The 17,963-nt window shown below is 57.3% G+C and overlaps 1 protein-coding gene across 1 annotated transcript in view; it reads left to right on the top strand.

Moving 5' to 3' along the window:
* Nucleotides 1–8,792, top strand: part of SLC6A2 (solute carrier family 6 member 2) — a gene marked incomplete at its 3' end in the record, with an annotated part of 29,556 nt that extends 20,764 nt beyond the window's left edge. The window contains exons 6-15 of the mRNA XM_080644879.1: nt 127–261; nt 1,345–1,448; nt 2,520–2,644; nt 3,388–3,500; nt 5,118–5,246; nt 5,712–5,811; nt 6,861–6,961; nt 7,352–7,519; nt 8,075–8,146; nt 8,769–8,792. Of these exons, the coding sequence (XP_080501005.1) occupies nt 127–261; nt 1,345–1,448; nt 2,520–2,644; nt 3,388–3,500; nt 5,118–5,246; nt 5,712–5,811; nt 6,861–6,961; nt 7,352–7,519; nt 8,075–8,146; nt 8,769–8,792 (1,071 nt within the window). The remainder of the gene's footprint in view (nt 1–126; nt 262–1,344; nt 1,449–2,519; nt 2,645–3,387; nt 3,501–5,117; nt 5,247–5,711; nt 5,812–6,860; nt 6,962–7,351; nt 7,520–8,074; nt 8,147–8,768) is intronic.
* Nucleotides 8,793–17,963: the final 9,171 nt, after the last annotated feature.

Below are 17,963 nucleotides of genomic sequence, written 5' to 3'. Positions count from 1 at the left end.
TGGAGGTGGAGCTCGAGGCGTGTGCTCTGTGTGAAGGAGGGTGGGGGATGCGTGTGTGGCTCCGGTGGAGAGGCCTGTGCCCCCGGGGGCAGAGCCAGGCTCTCAGCGCGAGCTTGTCCACGGCAGGTCGTGTGGATCACGGCCACGCTGCCTTACCTGGTGCTGTTCGTGCTCCTGGTCCACGGCATCACGCTGCCCGGCGCCTCCAACGGCATCAGCGCCTACCTGCACATCGACTTCTACCGCCTCAAGGAGGCCACGGTGAGCGCCCAGGGACCCCCGCCCGAGGCCGGGACTGGGGAGGGTCCTCGGGGAAGGCAGCCATAGGAACTCTGGCCCCCGCTCTGCCCCAGCCTTGCTGGGTAGCCTGAGAGGACCCTTCCTGGCTGAACTGTGGCTTCTCCACCTGACGGTGCGGGTTGGATTTGCACCCATAGGTGCCCAACTCTGATGGTCTGGGATTCTGTGGTTCTGCTGGGCCTTTGTAGACCCCTCTTTTCAAGGAATAATGCTCTGTCCTGGGGTTTTACCTCTACCCTGTGCCATGGCCCCCCAACCCACCTAGACGACACCCCAGTCCTATTTCCACTCTCTAAGTCCCCAGCGCTGGCCTTTGCCACCATCCCGTGATGACAGTGTCAGGGGCAGCATTAGCCACAGGGAGACCTAGACCCTCCCCCCTCCTCCCCACAGAAGCCTGGACAAGATAACCAGGCACGGAGGCCGGGATCTCTCTAGCACAGGGCCATTTGGGTATTTATCACATCATTCGCAGACCATACAGAATTATCAGCTTAAAATGTAGCCTGCTGTACTCGGTCAAACACTTGATTAACTCACCCCAATGCCTTGGCAGGGCCAGACCAAATGATTTCGAGGGCCTCATACAACCTGTGGGCAGGACGTTCCCCACCCCTGCTCTAGCATCTCCCGGTCTTGGGTGGTCATGAGGAAGCTGACCCTGGAGGAACTTAACTTGAGGTCCTGATTGTAAAGAACGTTCATAAACTAGCTGTTCCGGGCTGTGTAGATGGAGGGAGGGCAAAGGGCCATGACCATCTCAGGAGTTATGGTGACGGCTTCTTCAGAAAGGGGATCTGCTTCCTGGCAGCTCCTGCCAGCCCACACAGGGGCGACTCCTAGGGCCAGGGGGTTATCTTCTGAGTGATGACATCGCCTGGAGATCGGAGCCAGCTCTGATGGGAGATCTGCGGCCATCGCCAGTTCAGACCTCATTTCCCTGGGTCTCAGAGCACCCCTGGGGCGTCCCTGCCCTTCTGGGGCGGGGAGAGAGGCCCCTCCTCGCGGGAGCAATGGGTGATGGCTTTTGTCTGCTTGTCTCAGGTATGGATTGATGCTGCCACTCAGATATTTTTTTCCCTGGGGGCTGGATTTGGAGTCTTGATTGCATTTGCCAGTTACAACAAATTTGACAACAACTGCTACAGGTAAGACCCTTCTCGTGGCTCTGGAAAGCTCTGAATCTGGGGATGGATGGTGGCAGGGATGGGAGGCGGGGCTCTGGTCTGGGACAAGTCAACTTTTCCTCTGGGATTTCTTCCTCTGTGAAATGACCACCTGGGTGTTCTCTGAGCGCCGACATGGCCAGTGGGGTCCTGATGGACTCATTTCCATTCGGGGCACCTCTGAACCAGATGCTGGGGGAGAGGATGAGAAAGCGGAAGCCACTGGTGCTGGGAGATCCAAGAGATGGGCGGCTGGGACAGAGGGACACTGTGTGGCTTTCAGAGCAGGCAGCACTGTCTGTTTGTCCATCCGATGCCCAGGCAGGCAAGGGTGGGATGTCTAGGCTGGTTGCATGAGCGCTGAGTGCCTGGCAGGGTATCAGAGTCTGCACCTGGGCACACATTGGGCCTCCATCGCTCTCTATCGAAGGCTGAGGACAGAACCACAACCCCTCTAGGAAAGACCGAGTGGGATGAGTGGGTGCCCGGGGGGCAGGCTGTAGGGAGGCTAAGGAACTGGGGGATCAGCCTTCTGATGGGAGATTGGTGAGAGCGTGGAGGACACTTGGGGCTGTGACCGGCAGACACAGGGTGGGTGGCATGCGTGGTGGGGAACAGCCGAAGCAAAGCCAGGGAGGTGATAGCTTGTGGGCACGTTGACTGGTTTGACTTGTCTGAAGAGTGTGTATCGGGGGCTCATGGGAAATGAGCCTGCAAGAAAGGTTGGCTCATCTGAGCAAAGCTCCGGGGTGCCTGGGTGAGAAGTTGGGAGACACAGGGGAGCCATGGCAAGTCAGTGGAAGGAAATGGTGACTCAGTTCCCCAACAGGAATTTGATTCCAGACTCTGGTCTCCGAGTATTTCATCCAGAAGCTGTTGACCTGTCCCTGCACCTGCAGGCACTCACGCAGTTAGAGCAGGGCCTGGGGCCCACGGGATAGCAAGGCCACTGGAGGCGTCTGAAGCTGCGGATCCCGTAGGTGGTCCAGTGGTCCCCGAGCAGCGTCGGGAGAGTCAGGCGACTTGAACTAACAGGGATTCTCTCCCCGACAGGGACGCCCTGCTCACCAGCACCATCAACTGCGTCACCAGCTTCGTCTCGGGGTTTGCCATCTTCTCCATCCTCGGGTACATGGCCCATGAGCACAAGGTCAACATCGAGGACGTGGCCACTGAAGGTGGGTGGGCAGACCCAGCGCGCCGGGGAAGCGGGGCTGGGAAACCCCCCCACTCCCGGCTGCACAGCTCTGCAGGCTGTGGGACTGAGGGCTGGACGCGGAGGTTCCCATCCTGCCCACGTGACGGACCCTCTTGGAGTCTGTCCGTGGGAGTTGCAGGCAGTCCCGGCCCCGCGGAGGTGGCAGAACCGCCCTCTGCGTGCGTTGTAGCAGGACAGCTTAGGGAGCATCCGCTCTGTGCCAGCAGCCCCCGTGCTGAGCTCTCGGCATGCCTCCATTTAGTTCTCACGAGTGAGCGTGCGGATAGACCCACTTTGGAGATGAGAAAGCTGAGACTCAGGCTGAGTTGCCCCAGGTTGCCCAGCTGGCCAGACCAGCTCTGCGGCCTGTGCCCTTTCCTCCTGTTTCCCCTGTTCTCGTGGCCACAGAGAAGCTGAGGCCTGGCGAGGGGCTGCCTCTCGTGGCCCCCCACGAGCTTGTGAAGTGAGAGGCTCGCTCATGGTGTGCAGGAGGGTGTGAGGCGCCGTCCTGTGGTCTGGCTGCCGGGGGCCTGCCTCACTGGTGCCTGGGGAGCTGCAGGCTGGGGCGGCCTCGTCTGCCATCTCCTGGCCCTGGCTTCCCTGCCCACCGGGATGGACCAGGTGCCATGGGCTGGCCTGGGCCCACGAGCCTTCCAATGCTGTCCTCCCACCTGCAGCTCAGACCCCCGTCTCAGCAGTGATGAGCCTGGGTGTTTCTTGCAGGAGCTGGCCTGGTCTTCATCCTGTACCCGGAAGCCATCTCCACCCTGTCGGGGTCCACCTTCTGGGCCGTCGTGTTCTTCATCATGCTCCTGGCTCTGGGGATTGACAGCTCAGTGAGTGACCCTGCTCAGGACCCGCCCCCAACACACACACACACACACACACACGCTATTGCCTGACCCTCCCAACACACACATACACACACACACGCCATTGCCTGACCCTCCCAACACACACACACACACACACACACACACACGCCATTGCCTGACCCTCCCAACACACACACACACACACACATACACACACACACATACACACACGCCATTGCCTGACCCTCCCAACACACACATACACACGCACACACACATGCCATTGCCTGACCCTCCCAACACACACACACACACACACACACATGCCATTGCCTGACCCTCCCAACACACATACACACGCACACACATGCACACACACACGCCATTGGGCCTGACCCTCCCAATGCACACACACATACACACACATGCCATTGCCTGACCCTCCCAACACACACATACACACACACACACATGCCATTGCCTGACCATCCCAACACACACATATACACGCACACACACATGCACACACACGCCATTGGGCCTGACCCTCCCAATGCACACACACATACACACGCACACACATGCACACACACACATACACACACACACAGTACTCAGCCTAAAGTTCCACCATTCAAACCCCTAATGAGCAGTCCGTCCCAGAGGCCCTATTTAAATGCAAACAAGGAAGTGAGCCCTCACTCAAAAAGGCAAGACTTAGGCCAAGCCAAGAACCAATAGAAAAAACCCATTGCATCCTGGGAAGCAGAGTGACCACCGATGAGCCAGCCCACCCCCTTCCCCACGCAGGCTCCTCCCGTGACTGTTCCGTCACCAGCAGCCAGCACAGCACAGGGGCCTCCTGCGCGGCTCAGAGCCTCGGTTTCACGCACCTGTCGGATGAGGCCGCCTGCCCTCCTCAGAGACCTGTGTGCCCCTTTAGGGTCAAGCCTGGGCGTTTGCGAGAAGTCTCAGAGCGGGGCTGGCCGAGGGGTTTCCTCTCTCTGCTGTCCGTGGGGACATCGCCGGGCAGGGTGCCGAGAAGGGTCCGAGGCTGCTCCCAGCCCTGAGGAAGGAATCCTGATTCCCCTGAGCAAATGCCTGCTGAGGGGCGAGAGGCAGGCACGTGGCTTGGTGTCACTTAGGCAAACACATGACTGTGACTCATTTGAGGCCATAGCACACATGTGCCCGTAGCTGTGGGCTAGGAGACCCTTCTCGCCGAGGGTGGCGCAGAGGTGCCACGCCAGAACCCCTGGCAGAAGCTCTGCCTGAAGCCCAGCTCTGGGGCTCCGCGCTGGCGGCCGTCTCCCCCAGGAGACCCCGTTGGCGTGCAGATGCCTTGCCTGGATGTTGGGCATTTTGCTTCGTTCACGCTCCTGTGGGCTCATCAGAACCCCCGGGGCTGAGCGAGGGGCAGGAGACAGGGGCCTGTCCATTAGGGGCGATGGCGCTAACTCTTCACCCACCCGTCCTGGCTGTGTCCTGAGTTTGATCGGGAAGCGGGCAGGAGTGGGTGAGCGGCTGGGGAGAGGGCAGTGCCTACCGATTTCCCCAGAGCGGCAAGGCAGTGGGTGGGAGACCCCGGGAGGCCAGGGCGCCCCTCCTTCCCGCGCCCACCCTGCCGGCTCCCTGCAGATGGGAGGCATGGAGGCCGTCATCACGGGCCTGGCCGACGACTTCCAGGTCCTGAAGCGACACCGGAAGCTCTTCACATTCGGCGTCACCTTCGGGACCTTCCTCCTCGCCCTGTTTTGCATAACCAAGGTGAGAGGGGCCGCGCTGGGTCCCCTGGAGCTGGGGGGCTGCTTCCCCACGCGGTCAGGCATTGCCAGCCTCTGGGTGGGGCCAGGTGAGCTCAGGGCGGGGCCCGGCACCCTCAACCCTGTGGGCCGACCCCTAGGGTTACACCCTCCCCCCGCCCCCCCCACCGCCCTGCTGTCATTTCCCACCTCTGAGCCCAGGGACCTCTAGGCACCCCTGGTGTGAGAACAGCTAAAGTCCCTTGACACCCACCTCGCATTTTCTGGCTGAAATACCCACCCTCAGGCCCGTGACTCCGAGGGCCTTTGTGGGGAGCAGATACTGACATCAGTATCCCAGCCCTGTCCCCCGCGTCCTCACACTGGGCTCCGAGCGCGAGGGGCCGGGACCGGGCCGGGCTGTGGTGACGGGCGTCACCGTCGGTGGCATGGCCAGCCGTGGCCTCAGGCTTCCTCCCTCGCTGCCCAGGGCGGAATCTACGTGCTGACCCTGCTGGACACGTTCGCGGCGGGCACCTCCATCCTGTTCGCTGTGCTCATGGAGGCCATCGGCGTCTCCTGGTTTTACGGTGCGTGCTGGGCCCCGGCTCCTGCCCACGTCTCACCCGAGCGCAGAGCGCCTTCCGTTTCCATGGCAGCCACTGTCCGGTGGCTCGTCTGTGCAGGAACCCCCTTCAGCAGGTGCTGCGAAGGCCCGAAGGCCTCCCGTGTCCACGTTTAAAGAGGAGCTCCAGGCGGGGCCGGCCGGGGCTCTGCTGGCCCAGCCTCATCCATGCTCCGAGAGGTCACTGTTCCGTTCCCGGCCGGGCACATGCCCGGGTTGGTGGCTCTAGCTCTGGGAGGGGCGTGCAGGAGGCAGCCGATGGATGTTTCACTCTCACGCGACACACACAAAATCAATAAAAAATACTTAAAAAAATAAACATAAAAAGTCCAGGGGAACTCGAGGAAGCTGCTGTTCCTCAGGTAACTCACTCCAGAGCAGGGCTGCCAGGTCCAGCAAACGGAAGGCAAGGGGCCCGTTAGACTCGAACGTCAGATAAACGCTGCGTGGCTGTGCTAGTGTATGTCCTAGAGTAGACATTGCACGGGTCCTTCGGCCGAGGCCGTGTCCGCCGTCTGAGAGTCAGACGGAGTGGGGCCACTGGCTCTGCGGCGGGATGGGGAGAGGCGTTACCAAGTGCCCACGCGTCCGCACTGTTTCTTCCCCGCGTGGCCCATGCCAGGGTTCGTCCTGCTCACAGACGTCCCTACAAATCAGGAGATTTCGGTGTGAGCCTGGGCCCCTCCGCCAGACTGAGCTCAGGGCAGTCTCGTGTGTAAGAGCGTGAACAAGAGGGGAAATCCAGGCTTTGGAGTCAGGCTGACCGGGAGGGTGGCCTGGGCATGTGCCCGTCCCTCCCCAGGCCCTGTCTCCCTCTGAAAAATGAATCGGGGGGGCACGTGGGTGCCATCTCCGAGAGGGGGTCCTCTCCCTTGCTCTGGCCAGCGGGGTGCCCATCCACGGGAGTAAGTGCCAGGTGTTGCCTCCCTGTCCTGGGGCCGGGCCCTGGGGGTGGGCAGCAGGGGCAGCCAGGGCTCTGTGGCCGCGGTGACAGGCCTGCCCGTGTGTGTGCAGGGGTGGACAGGTTCAGCAACGACATCCAGCAGATGATGGGGTTCAAGCCCGGCCTCTACTGGAGACTGTGCTGGAAGTTTGTGAGCCCCGCCTTCCTCCTGGTGCGTAGTGTGGGGGTGCGCGTCCTGGGCGAGGGTGCTGTGCGGGGGTGGGGCGGGGGGGCATCCTGGCTTCTTAGGGGAGGCGGTTCTGGGATGCAGAGCCCTGCCCACGCGGGCAGGACACGGGGACGCTCAGGCCGCTGACACCATGGGGCGCCCACCCCCGAGGTCTCCAGCCGGGGCCAGGACCCCGGCGGCTGTGTGCCCAGCCCGGCCCAGCTCCAAGGTCACCTTTCTTTCTTCTCCTTTTCATGCTCCGGTGTCTTTGTTGCCTTTTTGAACTCATTTGCTTCTTGAATCCTTTTTCTTCTCCGCTCCCCGTATCTATCTCACACTCCTCCCTCCCTCCCTCTCTCCTGCTCTCTTCCCCCCGCCACCCCCCACCCCCAGTTTGTGGTGGTGGTGAGCATCATCAACTTCAAGCCGCTCACCTACGATGACTACATCTTCCCGCTCTGGGCCAACTGGGTCGGGTGGGGCGTCGCACTGTCCTCCATGGCCCTGGTGCCCACCTACATCGTCTACAAGTTCCTGAGCACGCGGGGCTCCCTCTGGGAGGTGAGCTGGGGCCCGCGGGGGGCGGGGGACAGCGTGGGAGGGGCATCGAGTCATTCCTGTGGGGGTGAGAGGGGAGCCTAGGGTCAGACAGACTCCCCCCCCCCGGGGCCCGCAGGGGGCGGGGGACAGCGTGGGAGGGGCACCGAGTCATTCCTGTGGGGGTGAGAGGGGAGCCTAGGGTCAGACGGACTCCCGCCCCCCCCGGGGCCCGCAGGGGGCGGGGGACAGCGTGGGAGGGGCATCGAGTCATTCCTGTGGGGGTGAGAGGGGAGACTAGGGTCAGACGGACTCCCCCCCCCCACGCTGAACCCCAACTTCCACATTGGTAACCTGGGGACAGTAATACGGAACTTGAAGGAAGAGTGCTTTGCACAGGGCCCGGCACATGGCCGACATTCTACACGTGTTCCCGGCCACCGTTCATGTGGGATTTTAGGGCCAGGTAGCAGGTGGCCCTTATCTCTGCGGCGGGGGGCGGGGGGGGGGGGGTTGCTGGGCCCTTGGGATGGCGCCCTGGGCCTAGCTGAGGCCTCCCCGCTCTCCAACCTCCCCCAGAGACTGGCCTATGGCCTCACGCCGGAGAACGAGCATCACCTGGTGGCCCAGCGGGACGTCAGGCAGTTCCAGGTGGGTGCAGCCGGACCTTTCGTGGTGGGGCCGCGGGGAGGGCCCTGGCTGCTCCCGCCGTGTGCTGGGTGCCCTGGGCAGGACCCCACGCCCCACGCCAGAGTCCCAGAGCAGCAGCGGGCCGTGGCTCCCGGGGTCTGGCGTTAGGGTTGGGGCTGGGCTGTCCTCTGCCCCTGCCGGCTCCCGCTGGCCTCTGCACCGGGGTCCTGGCCTCTGCACCGGGGTCCTGGCCTCTGCCAAGCTCTGTCTGCACTGCGAGTTGTCCCCAGGGAGAGTCACCCACTAGCTGAGGGTGTCTTCTCTTGAAGGAAGCACCGTGAGCACATCAGTGTTAGGGTGACCTGAGTCCCACCTTTTCCCCCTCAGAAACGTGCCTGCCAGGGGCTGGGGAGGATGCGGGTGAGCTCCTTGCTGCAGACACACTGTGTGACTTGGGGCGGCTCCTTCGCCCTTTCGGGGTGTTGATGGCCATGAGGGGATCAGCCTGCACGTCCTCGGGGTCCTGGAGGGAAGGGGTGTTTCCTGCTTCCTCTGTGCTGCTCCCCAGCTGGGCCAGGGCCCTCCCCGACCCCTGCCGGCCCCGGGCAGACACTGAGGCCGTGGTGTCTCTGTCTCTCCGCAGTTGCAGCACTGGCTGGCCATCTGAGCCGGCCCCCGGAGGAGGGGGAGCCCGCCCGCCGACGTCCAGGTCCAGGCGCCCGCTTCGCCGCCACCCAGACGCTGTCAGGGATCCCTCTCCCGGCAGATGCTCCCCGACCCCCCCTCCTCCCGTCCCCGTTCGTGACCTGGTTTTCCTTCGCCTTCTGTTCGTCGGGCCCGGGGGCTGTGAGCGTGGACTGGTGAGCCTCGGGGAGAAGAGGAGAGGTGGGAACAGGAACGATGACTTCTGTGGAGCCCCTTTTGTTGGGGGGACATTGCACTCAATCAGAGAGCCGGCTGGCCCCAGTGGAGCCCATGGCTTGGGCAGAATCCCCCACCACGTCTGCTTGTCCTTTGGGCCAAGAAGAAACCCTCGGTCCACCCAGTCAACACCCACCAAACCCAACCAAGACGCCTGCTGAGTTAGGGGCGGCCCACACAGACCCTCCGTCTCCTGCCCACCCTGGCCACCCTCTGGTGTCTGTCCGTGGTCAGGGAGCTTGCGTGTGTCTGTCCCATCATGAGGTCCGTGGAGAGATGCTCTGGGGACCTCAAAAGAAACCTCACCAGTGCGGTTTCACTCTGGCTGATCTGAGTCTGAGAGGTGCATTCTGGAATATCCTTCCGGCTCCTGGCGGTCAGCTGGTCCAGAGCCACCGCTGCCATGGGGAAGAACACAGATGAGCCCCAGTGAGCAGCCTCTACAGAGGTGCCAGGCAGGCCCAGGAGGCCACACGAGGCCTCGCTCTGCTGGGCACAAGGAGCCCGGAAACCCCCCGGTGGCTCCTGAGACCGTGGGGAGACTTGGGTGAGGCCAGACAGGTGTCCCTACTATGGACTCTCTGTTGTCCTCCCAGACCAGGTGGTACCCAGGTGGTGGCCGAGGGTGTCTGTTGATGTATTGCTCCCTGGAAACCCCACCCAGTGTGGACCAGGGGTCTCGACAGATGGGGGGTTGTCCCTGAAAACTCCCTTTGTCTCTCACTATGGACGGCACTTGGTACATGGAAGGCAGGGTGGGCCCGGACACACAGCACCCTGGTTAAGGGGACCGGATTCTGGGTGGGTGGAGCAGGTTGGAATTTCCAGGCTGACTTCCATAGAGGCTCGCAAGTGGCGCCCTCTGGTGGCGGTGGTGGTCAGTTGCAGCTCATTCGGAGAAATGATTAGTTACATTGGCCGCGTGGATTTGGGGTTTGTGTGTCTGGTTTGAGTCTCTTACACCCATGTTGGAATTCGAGACTTGTGGGTTCTTACTCTGACGCTGAGAGTCCCTGTGGCAGAGTCTTGAGGTGAAAAAAGAGGCCACTTCACTCCACAAACCTAGGTAGGGTGTCGCGGAGGCCCAGTCGGTGGGCCGATGGTGCTGACTGTGGAAGAAGGTTCTATGGGAGCCAGCTGGGGGCAGGGAGGTGGTTTTCCGCTGAGCCAGGGCTGTTGGGGCATTCTTTAGGAGGGGTGGGGAGCCGTTTTGCTGCCAAGGGCCATTTGGATATTTACAACATCATCCGTGGGCCACACAACATTATCAGCTTAAACGTGATATTGCCGTGAAAAAGTTCCCAGATTGATTGAATCTTGGCGTCCACCTGTGGTTGCCTTGGCAGGGCCAGACCAAAGGATACAGCCCGTGGGCCGGAGGTTCCCACGCCTGCTTTAGACAAGCGGGAAATGGGGGAGACTTTCGATCTTTCCATAGAAACTCCAGCTCAGTGTCGGAGGCCGCCCAATGGCAGGTGGGCCTGGGAGCAGCCAGCGGAGTGGACAGTAGGTGGGGGCCTGGGGGACGAGAGCAGGGTGGCCCGTCGCTGATGGGGCCACGAGTGACTTCAAATCCCCCCAGGAAGGGCCATTGCTTCCTGGCTGTTACAGAGATTTTTGACAAAACACTTTCGCCCACATGGCCCCTTCCGCCCCACGAGGACGGCAGGGCTGGCTTCTGTCTCCCCATTTCCCAGGTGAGAGAACCAAGGCCCGCATTTCAGATTCTCAGCTACGAAGGCACTCCATCGGACCCTCGAGTCAGATCCCCTGCCCCTCCACCCAGGGCACTTGGACATTCCCTGCCCCGTGGGGCTCACCCACCCTGGGCTGTCCTCAAGGGACAGAAATGCCGTCGGGGGGCCAAGGAGGGTTTCTGAGCAAAGAACAAGGCGTTGGGAGAAGGGGGAGGGGAGCGATGTCATTTCTCCCCAGGTGGCCGGGGAGGAAGGGACGGAGCTGCTGTCCTTTGGTGACAGGAGTCGCCCTGGGGCAGTGGGTGTGAAAGCGGAGTCTGTGTGGCTGCAGCGAAGGGTCAGGGAAGCCGTGTGTCCGAACAGGGTGCACCCCAGGGAGCGCCTGCAGCTTTCCCGCCGCCTCTGCCTGTGGCCCCTCTGCCTCCAGGCAGGTGTCCCCCCCCCCCCCCCCGGGCGAATTGGTGATGCGGTGCTAGCTTACCTAACGCCAAACCAACGCCACGGTGCTGCCTCGCGGCGGAAGCTGGCTCCCGAGCCTGGGTTGGGCAGGCAGAGGCACCGGAAGCCCTTGGAAGTCCTCGCGGAGGCGTGGGGAGACCTCTGGGGTCGTCTTCCACCCCCGCGAAATGTGAGTTCTCATAAGTAAGGCTCGACTTCTTCTTCATGCCCCCCCCCCTTTTTTTTATAGCAGAGGTTACCCGGGATAAGGGTGCTCCCGTGTGTTGTACGTGACACTTGATACTTTACAAGGTTTGTAAAGAATTATTTTCCGTGTAATGTACAATATCGGTTTAAGACCATCGTGTTAACATCTCCTCACAATGTCCAGTGACTTGGCGTCCACCTGTCAGCTGGCCTTCGTTCCAGAGGCCGATGAGACCAAGGAGACGGGAGAGGCCCACTCTTGCCAAATATCCTGCTGGAGAAACATCCCCAAAGCTGCCTTAATGCTCAGAGCGGGTCCTGCCCAGATGGGAGGGTCCGTTGTGCAAGCCCTGGTAATGCGAGGCTGAAACATTCTTACCAAAGAAGTCACTTCTTAGCCAAGAAGCCCTCCGAGCTCATTTCATTGGTTCATTTCCTTTGAAAGCCAGGGGGTGGAGAAGAACAGAGAGGGCGTGGGGTGCGGTGGAAACAACACAGCATTTAGAGTTGCAGCTGACTGGCTGGGTTCCTGGGAGAATGGGTGCATCTCTCTGGACTTGAAAAGTTCTTTGCCCATAAAATAAAAAAAAGCAGGGTTGGATCAGATAACCAAAGGTCCCATCCAGTTTAGAAAATTTCATGTCTCCCTGACAATGTCCGTGTGCTAAATTTACAACGAAGGAAGAAGCACATCGCTTACGATAGAACTTTCCAGGATGATCTGGTGACTAATAACCTATGGAGCAGAGAAATGTCAGAGGTCTGGCCTCCAGAATTTTGTTTGCTTTTTTTTAGACATTCAGCACTTTCTCCGATATTTCTTCGCCGGGTGCCAGAAACACTTGGTATTTAAAAAATAAAATCCAACCCTTTTGTTCTGAGGACTTTGAAGGAAACCCGTTGCCGTGACCTTGTGAGTCCCGGGATCCACAGGTCTGTGGCGATGGCTACAATCGAGATGTGACCAAACTACCGGGTGCCCTTGAGCGTGCTCTTGGGGTGCCCGCCCTCACCCCTCTGTTTCCCCACTTCTGTGTAAATAAGGACAGTTTCAGTGGTGCCCTCGCTGTGTCATGGACTGTTCCGACGTCATGCAGAGTTGTGTGTCTGGTGTGGGTTTACTTCACAAGCTGTTCTCTTCATGGAAAAACAACTGTATATAATAAAGGCTATTCCTGTGCCATGGATATGCGAGTGGAGTTCTTTCTGCCGTGAGTGTAAAGTGCTATGAACTGCATAGGCTTGTCTCTGATCGGCCCCCAGCGAGTAAGAAGAGCGTCTGGTCAGAGCGGCCCACCTTTCACCCAAATAACTTCTTATATCCCTTGGAGCGAGAGACTCCTCCTAGCTCTGAGATGGACACATTTATATTTAAATGGAACGTGCAGACCAGGTGACACCAGGTTAGTTATCTAGTTTTGCTTTTTCTGTTTCTAGGGCTGAATTTTTCTTAAAAAAAAAAAAAGGATTTTTTGAATTGATTTTTAGAGAGGAAGGGAGAGGGAGAGAGGGAAACATCAATGTGACGTGAGAGTGAAGCAGGGTGCAAGGAGTGTCTGGCCTTGTTCAAAGAGAGGTTGGGGGCACCCCAGTCTCACAGCCAGGGATCCCCAGGACTGAGACCTGAGGAACATCAATCAGCACCTTGGACAAGGCCAACACACCCAGCTGGCCTTTAATTAGCAAACACGTGGACTTCTCCTCTGCCTCCTGCTTCACAGATCTCATCTCCTTGAGGCCTCCTGATAGGCCCCTGAGGCAGAATTAATAACCCCATTTACAGCTGGGGGGAACGGAGACACACGGAGGTGAAAGAACTTACTAGTTGGTGAGACTGGGATTTAAACCCAGGAAGTCTGGGTCCAGTCTGTGCTCTTAACCTCTCTGATAGGCCATCTTCCTGAGCCCCAGACACAAAGGCATAACATGGCCCAGATGGCAGGGCCACCGGTCCTCAACCAGCACCAGCACCAGCACCCTCTTTATTATATCTATACAAAAATAACATATTTATATGTATACCCACACATGTAATCTGTACATACACCTACACACATGTGTATACACATCCTTAAACATATATACATTTCTATGTAAGTGTACATACACATATTTAAGTGCCCACGTGTGCTGGAATACAAATAACTTGCCCGGGTCACCTAGGAAGAGAGAACGCCTCTGAACAGAGATCTCTGTCCCCCAGGGAAAATACCTTTGCTGGCTTCCTGCAAACGCACCCCAATCTGTGCTCTCTGGTCTTTATGCCAGATAGAGGGTCCATCTGGGCTCTCTGCCGAGAAGCAAGAAGATTACATGTCTCTGTTAGGATGACGAGGTGTCCTTGGTTCCAGAGAAGAGCTTCAGTGAGGCCTGCACCTGGACATGCCCCGAAGCCTGAGGTGGCCCGGAGATGCTTAGAAAGTCACCAGGAATTCGGACTCCTTCTAACTGCCCGTTCCACCACCTGTAGCACGTGGTTCTAACCCACCTGCAGACCTCTCGCCCAGCTTTGTGGCAGGAAGAACCGAAATAAAGAGGAAGGGGAAAGGCAGAGGCCAGCCGAGCCTGTCCCTCTTTATTCTGGAGAAGAGCAGCTTTCTCAGACCTCCGCCCAGATGTCCACCTACATTGTGTTGCCCAGACTCATGTGGCCTGGCAACCTCTAGAGCAGTGGTTCTCAACCTTTCTAATGCCGCGGCCCTTTAATACAGCTCCTCATGTTGCAGTGACCCCCAACCATAAAATGATTTTCGTTGCTAATTCATAACTGTCATTTTGCTACTGTTATGAATCGTAATGTAAATATCTGTGTTTTCCGATGGTCTTAGGCGACCCTGCTAGCGGTTTTCAACTGCTGCTGTAGAGCCTAAGACCATCGGAAAACACAGATATTTACATTACGATTCTTAACAGTAGCAAAATTACAGTTATGAAGTAGCAACGAAAATAATTTTATGGTTGGGGGTCACCACAACATGAGGAACTGTATTAACGGGTCACGGCATTAGAAAGGTTGAGAACCACTGCTCTAGATTTTGTCCCTGGGAACGTTGCTGCCCTGGGCAGAAGCAGGGTTGTCTTAGGGAAAGGGTATCAGCAGGACACTGGCCATTGCCTCCCTTCCTATGGCTCACACCTAGGTATTTTGAAGTAACAGGATACTGAAACATTAATTAATCTGAATTTGCCTGGTATGGAGAATCTAGAGGATAGATTTGAATCTGTTAATGAATATGCCTTATATTTTATTTGAAATATATCTCTTAGAAATGTGAATGTATTGCTAATCTGAGAAATGCTAAGTACCTAACTTGCCACTTAAATTTATGACCTTTGTCCTCTAACCCTTGGCCTCTGACCCTTGCCCTCTAACCTTTGACCTCTGGCCTTCAATGTGTGTGTAATTTGAGCTTTGATCTTTGACCAATGACACTAACGCACAAACTAACCAAAACCCTAGCCCTAGCCCTAACCCTACCCCAAACGACTAAACCCTAACCCTAGCCTGAGCCCTAGCCTGAACCCAAGCCCTAGACCTAAACACTAAACCATAACCCTTACCCCAGCCTTTTACTTCTGACCCTAACCATTGGATTCTGAGCTTTCACCATGACCCTATGACCTCCTACCCTTAATCTTTGACCTTTGACCCTTGACATCGGACCTTTGACATTTGGCTCTTGCCCTTTTGACCTCTGACCTTTGGCTCTTGTCCTCTGACCATTGACCTTTAACCAATGACCTTTGCCCACTTATCCTGATACTTGACCTCTGACCTCTGACCCTTGACCCATTTACATAGACTTCTGACACTATCTTTGACCCCTGACCTCCAACCCTTGACCTTTGACCTGTGACTCAACACACAAACCAAACCAAAACCCTAGCCCTAGCCCTAACCCTACCCCTACCCCAAAACATGAAACCCTAAACCTAGCCTGAACCCTAGCCCAAGCTAGAGCCCTGGACCTAAACACTAAACCATAACACTAACCCTAGCTTTTTACTTCTGACCTTAACTGTTGACCTCTGAACTCTGACCTTTGACCCATTTACCATCAACCTCTGACCCTTGACCTTTGACCCCAACCATTGTGCTCTGACACTTTACCTTTTATCTCTGACCCTTTGACAATGAGCCTTTGACCAAAGACCTCTGACCTTTGACGTTTACACTCACCTTGAACTCTGACCCTTGACCTTTGACTTCTGAACTTTGATCTATGAGCTTTACTCTCTGACCCATGACCCTAACACACAAATCTAACTGAAACCCTAGCCCTAACACTAAACATAATCCTAGCCCTAACCCTAGCCCTAACCCTAACGTTGTGCACTCACCCTAGCCCTAACTCTAACCCTAATCCTAGCCCTAACTCTAACCCTAACCCTAATGCTAGCCCTAGTCCTAACCCTAACCTTGTGCTCTAACCCTAACCCTAAGCCTAACCCTCTGCCCTCTACCAAGAGCCCAAAGCAGCTGCCCACATGCCTCTGTTTTATCTTCCTCTCCCCAGACAAGACAGCCTCAGCGCTCTAACAGGGTCGGAGAGGATTCTCAAAGTTCTAACAAGGACAGTCTGCTTCACCTCTCAGGTTCCATCCTCCCTTGGCCTGAGCGAACATTCACCCACATCACAGTGCCCGGGTGCAGGCAACCTCAAGCCTCCCCACAGCCTCCCTGGGTCCTGGTGTTTTCAGTGATTCCCCATCACCGGCTCCTCACCTACCTCAAAACCACCTGGGTAGGTGTTTAAAACGCACTTTCTATGGCACCACCCCGATCTTCTGGAGATCACCATTTGGCCCACCCACCAGCTGGGGACAAGATCCTGCAGGCCAGGCTCAGCTAACCCCAGTCCTGCACCCCCTCAAAACAGTTACAGCCTCACCCTCTTTCACCAGCACCCGCCATGCCAGGCCATCTCTGAGTTCCTCTGCCGAGAGGCTGAGCGCCTTGTGCCTTAACCATACCCCTAATCCTAACCCTAGTCCTAGCCCTAACCTACCCTAGCCCTAACCCTAGTCCTGCCCTAACCCTAACCATAGTCCTAGCCCTAGCCCTAACACTAGCCCTAGCCCTAGCCCTAAGCCTAACCCTAGCCCTGCCCTAGCCCTAACCCTAGCCCTAACCCTAATCCTAGCCCTAACCCTAACAGGCAGTCACTGCTATCTGGCCACTTTGCTGGGGGTCTTGGTCTGGTCTGGAGTTGCAGTCCTGGCTCCACCCCTGAAGCAGGTATAGCTATATGGATGCTGAACACAAGAGGGCAGCAGAGAATCACCCTCAGCCAAATGGGTGCCTCTGGTCTTGACATTAGAGACGAGCCCAGATAAGGATTTTTAACCTATGTCCAGTGTGGGAAGAAAGGATAGCTTTGCACTTAAGGACTCAAGCTCTGGAGCCAGACTGCCCAGGTTCATGTCCCAGCTCTGTCTCCAGGGCCCCAGCTTCACAAGCGTGACACCCCAACAGTCACACGGGGACCCTCTCGCTCAGAAGGGCCTCTCTGTTGCTTTACTACTCTGCTTGTCGCCATCTTAATATTTTTTACAATAAGGGGTTTTTTTGTGGTTTTATTTTTGCACAACTAATTATGTAGCTGGTCTGATCTGTCACTTACTAGTTGAGTTTTCTTGGGCCTAGGGTCGCTGTGAGGATTCTTTGAATTAATATGAAAATGTATTATGAAGACACAAACTCAGTTACTATACTATTACAGCATTCAAAGGTATAATCGCCAGATTACCGAAGGCTGCTCTCACCTCCACCTTGTGACGAGCCGCCGACCGGCCATCTATCAGTCCATCCATCTAGTCCCAATGCCAATCATTTGCTAGGGGACCATAAAAGTGACCTTGGTCCTGACCCTGAGGAGCCCATGGTCAAACAGCCAAGCCTCTGGTCACCAGCTAACATTGCTTCCTTCCCATTCCTGGTGCCAGCGAACAGGTGAGCACAGGTGAGCTGACAGCCACAAGGACTGAATTGCTACAGCCACCAGGATCTGAAAACAGACCTCGGTTCCTGCGGGTACACTCGGCTGTGCCAGCTGTGTGACCCTGGGGAGGGCATTTCTCCCACCGAGGCCCATCTGATGAAGATAACCGCCCTCCCTGCCCTAGGCAGTTTGGCTCAGTGGATAGAGCATGGGCCCATGGACTGAAGGTCCCTGGTTTGATTCCCGTCAAGGGCACGTACCTCGGTTGCAGGCTCAATCCCCAGCCCTGGTCAGGGAATGTGTGGGAGGCAACCAATTGATGTGTCACTTTCACATCAATGTTTCTCTCTCTCTCCCCCTCTCCCTTCCATTCTCTCTAAAAAAAAAAAAAAAAAAAAAAAAAATCAATGGAAAAATATCCTCAGGTAAGGGCTAACAAAATAACCACCTCCCTGCTCCTGGCTTGTCAGAAGATGGAGAGGAGACGTGGGCTGTGGGCAGGCTGGATCTGTCACCGGGGGCTGTGTGTGATGGCTACCACCAGATGGAGGGTTCTCGAAGGGCATCCCCTCTCCATGCCTCTGCTCAAAGCCTCGGGCCTCTCCGGCTCCCGGAATGAGGAGCAATGTATGT

Source organism: Plecotus auritus, assembly GCF_963455305.1.
Source record: "Plecotus auritus genome assembly, chromosome: 10".
Classification (NCBI taxonomy): domain Eukaryota; kingdom Metazoa; phylum Chordata; class Mammalia; order Chiroptera; family Vespertilionidae; genus Plecotus; species Plecotus auritus.
The sequence above is the reverse complement of the archived record's forward strand: the minus strand, read 5'-3'. Positions and strand labels throughout refer to the sequence as shown.